We start from the raw sequence: 12,202 nt of genomic DNA, 5'->3' as shown, positions 1-12,202 counted from the left end.
TTGTAGAACCAGGTTTGGCCATTGTTAATTAATTGGAGACTCTGTTTTGCATGATTGAGTTTTGCTTACCTTTTTGAGAACTCACCATGGATATTAATCAAATATCTACCATTTGTTTCTGCAGACATGCCATTTTAGAGCAGTGGCTCCCAACCTTTTTGGCACCTTTCATGGAAGACAATTTTTCCACAGACCATGGGGGACACTGAGTTTTTTGCCCCCCCCTGCCAGTCTGCCTCCCTCTCCCATTTAAAGACCCATGCCAATCAGCTGATCAACAGTGTCTATAAATTAGGGGTAGGCAAAGGTCACAGCAGCGCTGCCCCTTCTGCATGGGGAGGCAGCTTTGGAGTGAGGCCATGCCACCTCTTTCATCCGCCCAGGTCTCTGGCAGGCAGAAGGGGCAGCAGAATGCTCTGCCTTGCTCCAAGGTTGCCTCCCCTGCACCACCTCTTTCATCCGCCCAGGTCCCAGGCAGGTGAAAAGGGTGGTGCGGCACCTCTGCCTTGCAGCACAGTTGCTAACAGGCCATGGACTAATATTGGTCCATGGCCAAGGGGTTGGGGACCCCTCTTTTAGAGGTCTAAAAAGTTGGATACACTGATGGGAGGAAGAAATGCTGAGCAGTTGTTTTCCCCAGCACACCATCTGATAATACATGTTTCAAGGTGTGCTTTAGTCATCAGGCAACATTTTGATGCTTCTTTCATTCCAGAATTGCAGCACTCATAGAGTGTTTCACTGGAAAACTGCAAAATGTGCTGGAAAAGAAGGTATTAAAAGGAGCTGTTGCAGTGTAACAATACCATTCTTAGGCAGGGCAATAGAATAAGTGGTCTGTATTTCACCCCATCTGGGTATTCAAATAGTATTTTGCTGTTGCTGCATGCCTGATAATGCCTTTTTCCTTTTTTAGATGATGACCACTATTCTGATCTTGTATGTGTCAAAATTAAATAAAATCATTCACTTCCCTGATTTTAACAAAAATATCCCTAAGAAGGTAAGATACATACTGATCTTAATTTGAGGAGTGATTGGAATTTACAAGATGTTATTGGTCCTTAAAGTCAGCAAGAGATGATCCTATATGGGTTGGGGTTGGGGGAAAGGGGACTGACTTTCCCCCCTCCCTCTGCCATTTTTCCAATTTAACATTTCCCATCTCCCTGGCTGCTTCATGTCATGGGGCGGGGGGAAGATGGACATAGTTTCTGTCTTCTTTCCCCTCATTTGCTATAGCAGGGTATATGTTTGTGGATAGAGGAAAGGGTGCAGTGCCAGTCATCTCCAAGGAAGATATGCACTTTTAATCAGACATACAGAGCCAGTTTTGTACAATGTAAACTTGTCTTTTATAGACAGACAGATGGACAGTTCATGGAAGTGGTAGAAAGAATCTTTAATTGCCACTTGACCCATGTTGACCAAATCTGTAGAGTGGCAAACATCCTGTATTTGTACCAGAGCTTTTTTTAAAAGAAAAAGCCCAGCATAAACTTATTTGCATATCGGGCCACACCCCCTGATGGCACCTTGCTTCTACAAAAAGCCCAGTATGAATCTATTTACATATTAGACCACACCCCCTGTGCCATGCCAGCCGGAACTCTGTTCCTGTGTGTTCCTGCTAAAAAAAACCCCCTTATTTGTACACATGTATTAGGTGAGACTGGAGATTTATGATGTCAGGGTCAGAAAATAATAATGAAGGATTTACTCAATGCCTTGATTTTTTTTCTTCTGCTTCTGCTGGTGTTGACCTGACTTAATCACTACTTAGTGACAAAAATTGCCATTGGGGGCCCAGATACTATGTTTAGCTGGGGACAAAACTGTGACATGCCAAGTGGTTTTGTGAGGTTCTTCCCCCCCCCCCAATATTATCATGGGCCTAATCTTTAATTCTTGTGAAATCAGTGTACATTTATTGAAGCAAGAAGAGCTGCAGCAGTTTATCTTGGCTACAGTGAAGTGCACAAAATTCAGTGAGTGTAATCATTGACAAAGTTAATTTATACGATTTCCTCAGTTACTTGTGTGTAGCTAGTTGTATGAAGATGTTGTTGAAGTGTATTTCTTTCATAGTATGGAATGGGTCTAAACTAACAAGTGGTCTCATTTTATTGCAGCTGTTTCCACTTCCTTTCATCTATGTGGGGAATCACATAAGTGGATTGTCAAGCACAAGCAAGCTAAGGTACAGTAGAAACCAACAATTTGCTTTTGATTGTGAGTAAAATGTCTGAAGCTGCATGTTGGGAATAACAGAGCTAGGCTGTGTTTTTCCTCTACATTTGGAAAGGAGGTATACTGCTATGACAATAAACTGTATGGAGAGTCGTCAGGTTGAAAAGCAGTTCACACATTAGTTGCTACAGTTAAGGAGAATTTGCACATCTTTATGCTTGAAGAAATTGTGATAAAATTAGCAATTCTATTTAAACTCCTCAGCTTGAATCTGAAAACTTCCCTGAGCAGAGCCCACAGAAGGGATCTTTGCAGTGTTCTCCTTTTCTGCAGTCTCTCTCTCTCTCTCCACAAAAGGCTCTCTTGAAGATAGGGCAACCTTTGAGAACACAAGAAATGGAAGTGGGGAATTCTCCCTCCCTTAAGAAAAATTTGCACCAGAGGGGCAGGGCTGTCTGCTGGCTTTACCTCTTTCCAGTGCTGCTCACTGCTTTTCAGGGACCTCTGAATTGCAGGAATGAGTTTTTTGGGGAGGAGGGGTGAAAGAGGCTAGAGGCGGACAGGAAAGGCATCAGAGATTCTTTTCACAAGCCCTTGTCTGCTTTGCTCACAGTGGTTTGGGTCCATTTCATTGTGTTTTGTATTTTGATATTTTCTTTCTTTGTTAGAATGACTGCCAGTCTGATTCATGTATGTAGCCACTTGAAATGCAGAGGTGTAGCAGGTTCTGCATAATGCACTGTTATAGCATTGGAAAAAGTCCAGAAAAGGGCAACTAGAATGATTAAAGGTTTGGAACACTTTCCCTATGAAGAAAGGTTAAAACGTTTGGGGCTCTTTAGCTTGGAGAAACGTCGACTGCGGGGTGACATGATAGAGGTTTACAAGATTATGCATGGGATGGAGAAAGTAGAGAAAGAAGTACTTTTCTCCCTTTCTCACAATACAAGAACTCGTGGGCATTCAATGAAATTGCTGAGCAGACAGGTTAAATCGGATAAAAGGAAGTACTTCTTCACCCTAAAGGTGATTAACATGTAGAATTCACTGCCACAGGAGGTGGTGGCGGCTACAAGCATAGCCAGCTTCAAGAGGGGATTGGATAAAAATATGGAGCAGAGGTCCATCAGTGGCTATTAGCCACAGTGTGTGTGCGTGTTTGTGTATTGGCCACTGTGTGATGCAGAGTGTTGGACTGGATGGGCCATTGGCCTGATCCAACATGGCTTCTCTTATGTTCTTATTGGTATACATAAAATCCAGCTGAATTGTTACGCAAAATGGCAACATGAGGTGGCAGTGATGTTTACCATGTTCATGCTGGTATTTCCTTAAACAGCCATGTAAAATGTGAAGAACTGACAGGCAACCTTAAACACCCATATGTATGCCTCAGGGTGCAACCCAATGGGGAACCTCAGATGTTCAGACGTAAGGATTAAAGGATATTCATCTGTCATTCAGAGTTCACGTGTTTGCTGCAGGGCATACCAGTGTGCCCACAGCAAACACAACCTGTGTGAAGCTTGGCATTTGCCATGTGCAGCCCACCCATGTGGTTATGTTATGAGTAGCCACATACATGGATCCCTGAGTGTATGACCTGGGTGCTCATGTACTATCAGTGAGATAATACCAGCCCACAAAAGTAATATACATTCATGACTCAGTGCTTAGGGGAAGAAAAGCCCACCAGAAAATAATGGAGTTGGATCCAAACTAAATTTTCCATCAGCAGAGTGGAACTTCCCTTCTCCTGTTGTAGTCTACAAGTCTCCATAAAATGCTGCTCTTTCAAGATAGGGAGCCCTGGGGAACTATATCAGCAGGGTCTATAGTGGGAAGAGGAATCAGTGGAAATTGCCAGTTTAATCTGGATACAACCCAATTTTACATTCAGACATTTTTTTGAGGGATGGAAAATAAAAACATAAATATTGACAAGGAAGTTTAAAATACACACACACGTACAGACAAGCAGGGGACTCACAATGACCTAATGACCTGTGGAGGGCATCCTGTTCCTCTTTCCCATCTTTTGCCCAAGGTTACTCAGTGAGCTTCAACAGCAGAATGGGGATTGGAATCCGGGCCTCCAGATCCGAGTCTGGAAGTCTAACCACTACATCCCAAGTCCTGTAGATCATGTGGTAGCAAATTGGCCAGTGGCTGCTGCTGGGCCTGGCCCCAGTGAGTCCCCACCTAAAGGCCAAAACAGCCCTGGAAATGGCCTTGCCTTTTAGTGACAGAAGCCAAAATTTGAAGGCTGGCAATAATATTATGGCAATGATGGCTAAGAGTGCTTGTTTTTTTAAAAAAATGCTATTTTTATTATTGGAGGGGTTAAACCCCCTGCCCGTGTATTTAATTTAGATTTCAGATTTTTTAATGTTTATTTGTTTATTTATGTATGTATTTGTAAACCTGGGGCTATTTTTAAATCTGTCTTGTTTGTTCAAGGCTCTAGTCTCTAGATTGAGAATGTGTGTGTATCAGTGTGGTAGAACATGCCTGCTTTGGACTGCTGGCCATATTCTGCCTGCCCTCCTAGGTGTTTCTTCACAGCTGGATGGGCTTTTCTTCAACTCTCAGGTAGCCTGCCACCACCACCTGGTCTGTGTATGGAATTGGCCACTGGGAGGATCAGAGCTCCCAGATTCCCTTCCAAGTTCTGAAGCCTTGCCTCTGTATCTTCTGCTACCCAGCACCTGGTCACCATGGGGACAATTTACTGCCTTGTGTGCCTCTGGAGGAATAGCCATTTGCTAACTGCCTCCCTTCCCCTGGTGCTCCTTTTAAAATAGTGTGTTTGAGATAATGGAGGTCTATGTAGTATGGAGAACCGCAGCCAGCAACCAAAGTTATAAAGTATTTATTAAAAAAAATGTCTACAACCATACTTTTAGCACCGCAACAAATTGAGCAAGGAAAATAAACAAAATGGGAAAAACTCAATTTCTCTGTCCCTCTCTCTGTACATGCTCTATCAGATGTTGAAATATAGGACAGGCCCCTTTAGCTTAGTTATAGATCCCTACAAAATATCATTACCTTGAAGCTCTCTCCTCTTGAGGCCAGTACATGGTCAAAAATGGCTGCCTTTCCAAAGGAGAGTTCTGCATCCTTTCATGGACTCAGCATCCTAGGAAAAAGAGAGCCCCTCCCTGCTGCAAGGAAATTTTATTATATCTATTTCTCCACCCACTGACCCAATCCCACCAGGTCAAGGAATATCTTTCCCGGAGACTTATTAGCAATCTGTTTCCCCGAAGCTCTATTCCCTGCTTGAAGTGGGGGCGGGGGAAGCTTAGCCATCCTATTGCTTCTTGGCTATATATATATCAGCATTGCATAAAGGTGAGCTGAGGTGAGCCTGGAGAAATTCCTTCTGAAGAAATTCCTTCTTCCCAGCCTGTTCTCTGCCGCGGGGGAGGGGGGGGGTGCAACCTGTTAAAAACAAAGTGGAGTCTTTGCTAATCTTAAACCTCCCAGGAGGGGTGTGTGCATTTTCTCCCACAATCATAGATATTCAACAAGAATTGAAGAACTGAATTTGAATGAAATCAGGAAATATATTAGCTTTTCAAATACGTATGTTTATAGGGCCAGTGATTATTATCACTGCCATAAACTTTGATGGTCATTAGGATTTCCACAGATTGTCAGAACTTCTCTCAGTGGCTCCCCCTCATGCTTAAAGTTGCTAACTGGTATGTGACATCATATTATAGATGAATGACCAATGGATGGAACAACTTTTTCTTGGCACAGTTCAGAAATTCTGAGGGTTTTTGTATTGCAGAGCACAAGTAATCTAAGGGTTACTTAAAAGTGGGTATATGCTACTGCCCACCTGACCAAACCCTTGAGACTGATCTTGAAATGGAGAAAGAAATAAAGGAGGTGACTAAAGCTGATGATTAAGGGATTGGATTACCTTCCCCATGAGGAAAGGCTGAAGAGTCTGGGAGTTTTCAGTTTAGAAAAGGGACTTGTAAAGGGAACATCATTCATTGTTGTTGTTCAGTCACAGAGTCAAGTCCGACTCATAGGTGTTTATAAAATTATGCGTGGGGTGGAGAGAGCTGACAAAGAGAAGTTTTACTCCCTCTCCCAAAATACTAGAACAGGGGATTCCGGTGCACTGATAGGCAGTAATTGGTTCAAGATGGACATAAGGAAATACTACTTTACACAAAGAGTGATTGAAATGTGGAATTTGATGCTAGAGGATGTAGTGATGGCCACAGGAATAAACAGCATTAAAGGGAGATTAGACAGACTCATGGAGTCTCTCAATGTCTCTCAATGGCTGCTAGCCCTGGTGACTGAGAAGAACCTCCAGAGCCAGGTGGCAATATCAGGTGAAAGTCACAGCCTCGGTTCCCTCCTGTTGGTCATCCAGAGTAACTGGTTGGCCACAGTGTGAGGCAGGATGCTGGCCTAGATGGAGCATTGGTCTGATCCAGCAGGGCTTTTCCCCCCTTTAAAAAAAAAGTCGTATTTCCAGCAATACTGTTGTCTAATCACCCTTTGGTGTCAGTCTGACATTTGGCTGTAAGAGAGGCTGAGAATTTGTCCAGGCTGAGTCGTAATGCTGTTCTAATGATTTTATCGTTAACAAAAATATATAAGAAATAATAAAAGAGCTTGCAACTGACACAACCTAGGTTTGTTTGTTTTTTTAAAAAAACAGCCTGCCAATGTTTACAGTCCTTAGGAAGTTTACCATTCCACTTACATTACTGCTGGAAGTCATAATACTTGGGTAAGTATTCAGTGTTCATTTTTAAAATACCTCTGAAGTCTAATGAATCAAATAATTTTTGTGGTATTGGGTTAAAATGCTTAGATTGGTGATTCCCCCCCCCCCGCCCCGTCTAATAGAATTTGAAATAAATATTTGATATCTTTCAAATACTTGCAAGGAAAATAAAATTAGCTGGTTCAGTCAGTGAAAACAAGAAATTTGTGGTCAAATAACTGATTGATTAATTGCACTAAATATATTAAATTTAGCCACCCCACCCCACCTGTGCTTTGGCCCCTTACCATTGCTAGGTCATAGTGCTGGAGCCCTAGCTGGCACACAGTTCTCAAAGATATGGTCAGAATCTAGGTCTAACCACTCACCTTACCAGTCTACATCTTTTCTGTCCCTGCATTTAGTTTTTTATCCTAGCTACATTTTCTCATGGATCTGTGTTCATTCTTCCTGTTGTTCTGTCAGGTTCCTCACTTTGAGCTCCCTCCTAGTTGTGTTTTGTTTCCTTTAACTATAGTGTCTTGGCCAGCTTCCTTTGTGTTTCTGCCTCTCAGCCTTCTGCATGCAGTCTCTTCAGACTGTACATGCTGTGAGGTTATTTCAAAATTCCCTCTGGCTTCAACATCCAGTTTCCTCTGCCATTTTCTTCATGTCTCCTTCTAATAATCTTTTCTCAAGTTCTGTTTTTTCAGTTCATTAATTACATCACCTCCTTTCATCAGCCACATTTATAGCCTTGTCATTCCTTAGCTTTCCTACCAGCTGAGACAGTTTCTCAGACTCAGTATACCAGCAGTGATACCTCTTTTCATAAGGCCTGCCTGTATAGGATGTAAGCTGCAAATACAGCAATTTTCTCTTTTCTCACATTAGATGGGCTGCAAACCTGCTTTGCTCTCTGAGTAATCTGAATGTTTGTAAACACTGCACATCACACCTGCTCAGCCATTTCATGTTCACTATTGCAAGCACAGTTGATAGATACTATATGAGTTAGTCTGGTTGGTTCATTTTTATTCTGCAGTGATTTTTCTCCTCTTAAAATCAAAATGCAAGTGGATTTCATCTAGATTTTAAAGAAAATGGGCTTCCCTTTCCTATGAATCATCAGTCACGTGCAAAGAAAAGATACCTTATTTGTTAAACATTTTTACCTCTCCCCTCACTTAGTCAAATAGCAGCTTATAAATTCAGGTGCTAGCCACACTACCGAAGCACATGACTAGGGCTATGATAATGCTGTAGGCATGCTAAAGAGAAAGTTCAACTGAAGTCAGTGCAAATTATTTCCATGTAACGATGCATAGGATTGTGATGGGCTTGCTCATAAAGGCTAACTTTTACCTAGTGCAAGCTTACTGCATTTTTATAATAGGAGAGAAAATGTAATTTAAATTCCAAATCAATACTGTCCATTATGAAAAAAGTCCTTTATAGGATTCTGCTGCTCTCATTCCCTCTTGTGTAGTTTTGAAATAAATGGTGTAGCACGTCAGGGAATGATAGCTCCTCATGACCTGGAGCTCATGTACCTATAGCAGATTTGTGGAAGAAATTCGAATTTTGAGTTGGCTTAGATTAGTTTAACATATACAAATAAAGCATAACAGAAGCTTCCAAATCCTTTAGGTTGGAATGTATATCATCTTTTTCACCTTCTATAGTTAGTACAGCAAAATAAACCTAGCCATTGTGGTATCAAAAATATGTCAATATGGCATGTTGATAGAATCAGTTGGGTAGTTGTGTTGGTCTGAAGAAACAGAACAAAATTTGAGTCCAGTGGCACCTTTCAGAGCAATAAAGTTCATTTCTGGGTATAAGCTTCCATGTATATGCACACTTCTTCAGATACATTGAAACAGTTTTCTTCAGGCCTTCCATACAGATGTGGGGGGTTAGTTGCCAGGAGGGTCTAGTTAGAGTCAAGATACAAAAGTAACTGGGTGATAAATATAGTTGAGATTGGATTAAAGCAGTTGGTAAAACCTGTGAATAGCAGCAAATTAGCATACAAATAAATATGTGAGAACTAAGGTTCCACTGGACTCAAATTTTGTTCTCACATCTATTAACTCTTGTATTTTTATGCTAATTTGCTGCCATTTACAGGTTTTACCAACTGCTTTAATCCAATCTCAGTTATACTTTTTGCCCAGTTACTTACACCTCTTGATTCTAACTAGGCCTTCCTGAAAAGTGTCTCCCCTTACCCTCTTTCTAACTATATCGAAGGCTTGAGGGAAACTGTTTCAATGTATCTGAAGAAGTGTGCATGCACATGGAAGTTTATACCCAGAATTAAACTTCGTTGATCTTAAAGGTGCCACTGGACTCAAACTTTGTTTTGTATGGCATGTTCAAATGCTGGTTCAGGTCAATGACAGGTTTGTTGACTCTTAATTCCTTAACAAACTCTCCCTAACCTCAGAGTAGCAGTTCTCTTACAAAGGAATTTCAAAAGGAGATTAGAAAGAGGAACTGCTGAATTGCAACTGATAATGAACTCAAGACAATGCATCCTCCTGGACTGAACCGAGACCTAGGTTTCCTGTCTCATTACCAATGCTGATTTCTCCATGTCTACTACCCCCTCCCCAGCATATCATATCCAATTATATCTACTATTGTCATTCACCTGCTGTTGTCATTGGCCTGCTAATGTCATTTGGCATCTGAAATCACTCCACTTTCCAGTATAGAGGACAGGTGGACTCATATTCTAGCTGTGTCTGAAGAGACCAGTGACTCAAAAGCTTATATACTGCCACAACTTTTGTTAGTCTTTAAAGTGCTATAAACTCTTGCTCTTTTCTCCCTGATATTGTCTATCTTTATAGGAAGCGCTATTCATTGAGTGTTGTGCTCAGTGTGTTTGTAATCCTCCTTGGAGCTTTCATAGCAGCAGGGTAAGACTTTGAACCATTGGTTTTTGCTCTTTAAGTGTACCTAAGGATGCCTTGTCAAAGACAGTTGCAGATATTTACCTGAAAACTGTTATGTTGCAAAATACTTCAGTTCTCAAAACAATCTCTGTTAGATAACTCATGAAGGGGAAGACATGGAATTCTGTGCAAAGTGTCCTAGATTTTGCAACTAGAAGAAGGGAAAGGAATTTAATTAATTGAATTTCTCCTTGGAATAAATGCAAATTAAAAACATATCTACTTTGTTTGGATTGTACACTTCTCTTTCAGGAGTTGAGTTTTTATTCCATCTTCTTGCCATTGAAATAAAGCATGTTTGTACTGAATATGCTCTGTGTGCATAGAGAAAGGGGGTGAGGTAACAATACCAGTGCATAGAGAGAACTAGATCCAGGTTTACCAACTGGCCTGGAGAAAAATATCTTGTCTCTTGAATAGAAGCTTAATGGGATCTTATGTACCAGGTGATGTTGTATCCCTTCATGCCATAAAAAGCATCAACTGCCCATTGCCACATATTAAGCCTCTGTTACAGGGATTAATTTTTTTTTTCTACAGCAGCTAGCAACCATTTATAATCACCTTTATCAAATGAAGACGTGGGATGCCTTGCCAAGCAGAATTGCCCATTCAATTTTTTTTTTAACTTCAGAATACTGACACCCAGATATTTGACACACCTTTTTGTTTAAAATGAACATTCATGTACATATAAAACTTTGTAATCTGAACACTCATGGGACATGGGGGTTGCCAGATAATCAAATGTGCTGGATGCTGAAGTGAATAGGTTTGTCCCCAACTACCCAAAGGAATCTGCAGTGACCAAATCCCACCCAACTGGGAATGGCACGATGACAAGCCCCCTAATTTAGCAGGGACTTTCCCCTCCCCCCTCCAGCCACAGAGCCATCCTCTTCAGCAGACAGATAAGCAGGTCAGTTGCCCAGTTGGATCTTGGCCACTCAAGGCAAGCTGAGGGGGCAGGAGGCACAAGAATGACATCAGCTGGCAGCACCAACAGTCAAAAGCCCAGAAATGGCCAGAGGCATCAAGCTGACCAGCTGAAGATACTGCCCATCACATCAGTATCGAAAGATATTTATCATATGGCTGGGGAGTGAGGGGCTTTTTGAAGCACACAACAAGTCTACTTTTCCCTCAAGTGCTAGACATTAGTCACACAGTAATTTTTTTTATCAAAGCTTATACAGCATTAACATCAATTAAAAACTAACTTTGGATGTATCTGGCTTGCCATTGTACTGCACTTCATGAATTTGCAAAATGGCAAGTAAAAATGGATGTGAATAAATGAGAGGGCATTGCTCTTAGCAAAGTATTGGCTTATTCATCTGTCTCCCACTATTTCTTATACATTTGCTGATTGGTGGTTATGTTACAGATTTTTGGGGAAAGTTGAGCATAATCGGGGTGGTTTTGTAGAAAAATAGGTGGTGGAGCTCATCCAGAGATTGTTATGCAACTGCCCCTGCTATTCAATGGACAAGGTGAAAAGGAGAGGTGGAACACTCAGAAAGGTTCAGGAGCTGTGCTCCTGTGAACTCCCACTGAATCCGAGGCCTGGGCATAATTAATTGGGAAATTGTCTTAAATATAGTCGTGGTTACCATAGGTAGGAAGCAAAAGATCCAGAGCAACAGAATGTCTTGTCACAATCTGCTGAACAGCCTCTATTAGTTTCAGTGGCGCTTGCCTAGGAATGCCACCAGCTCCACTGAATTTGACAGTGATTCAGCTATAGTTCTTGTTAGAGTATGTTACTAGCCAGTTGCTGGGTGTTCCTTTTTTCTTAGTCTGATCTTAGTTTTGGCTGTATGGAGCACTGAAGTAATTATTCAAAAAGTTGCCAGGAATGAATCAAAGTAAACCCTGAGTAAAATGTCAAGTAGAACAGTGCAGTGTTGTTGTTTTTTACTGGTCTAAATGCTTGAGAATTTGCTATTTTGTGTTGACAAATTTATAATACTTAAATGATTTGTGGAGCTACCCCAGAACACATAACCATGCAAAGAATGACTCTGTCATTGGGGCCTTTTAAAAATGCTTTTCTCTCTACATATTCTCTCTTTTAGATCTGATCTGGCTTTCAGTTTGGAAGGCTACGCTTCTGTATTGCTGAATGATATTTTCACTGCTGCAAATGGTGTTTACACAAAGCAAAAAATTGACCCCAAGGTGATTTGATAGGGTTCTCATTTGTCATCCCGTCCTTGCATTTCCAGCAGTGCTAACATTTTTTGCTGCAAGACTTTATTAATTAAAAAAATAAGTATGTTTGCAGCAGCCTTCTATTAAG

The 12,202-nt window shown here is 41.3% G+C and overlaps 1 protein-coding gene across 3 annotated transcripts in view; it reads left to right on the top strand.

The window, feature by feature from the left end:
- The window catches only part of SLC35D2 (solute carrier family 35 member D2), a 32,472-nt gene that overhangs the window by 10,626 nt on the left and 9,644 nt on the right, over nt 1-12,202 (top strand). For 2 of the 3 annotated variants that reach the window (XM_060235462.1, XM_060235459.1), the window contains exons 3-7: nt 917-1,003; nt 2,133-2,200; nt 6,887-6,958; nt 9,796-9,864; nt 11,979-12,081. In XM_060235462.1, the coding sequence (XP_060091445.1) occupies nt 917-1,003; nt 2,133-2,200; nt 6,887-6,958; nt 9,796-9,864; nt 11,979-12,081 (399 nt within the window). The remainder of the gene's footprint in view (nt 1-916; nt 1,004-2,132; nt 2,201-6,886; nt 6,959-9,795; nt 9,865-11,978; nt 12,082-12,202) is intronic. The other variant, XM_060235461.1, reaches the window with a different exon arrangement.

This window comes from Heteronotia binoei, chromosome 4 (genome assembly GCF_032191835.1).
Source record: "Heteronotia binoei isolate CCM8104 ecotype False Entrance Well chromosome 4, APGP_CSIRO_Hbin_v1, whole genome shotgun sequence".
In the NCBI taxonomy this organism is placed as follows: domain Eukaryota; kingdom Metazoa; phylum Chordata; class Lepidosauria; order Squamata; family Gekkonidae; genus Heteronotia; species Heteronotia binoei.
Note: the sequence above shows the minus strand (reverse complement) of the source record. Positions and strands in the feature narration are given on the sequence as shown.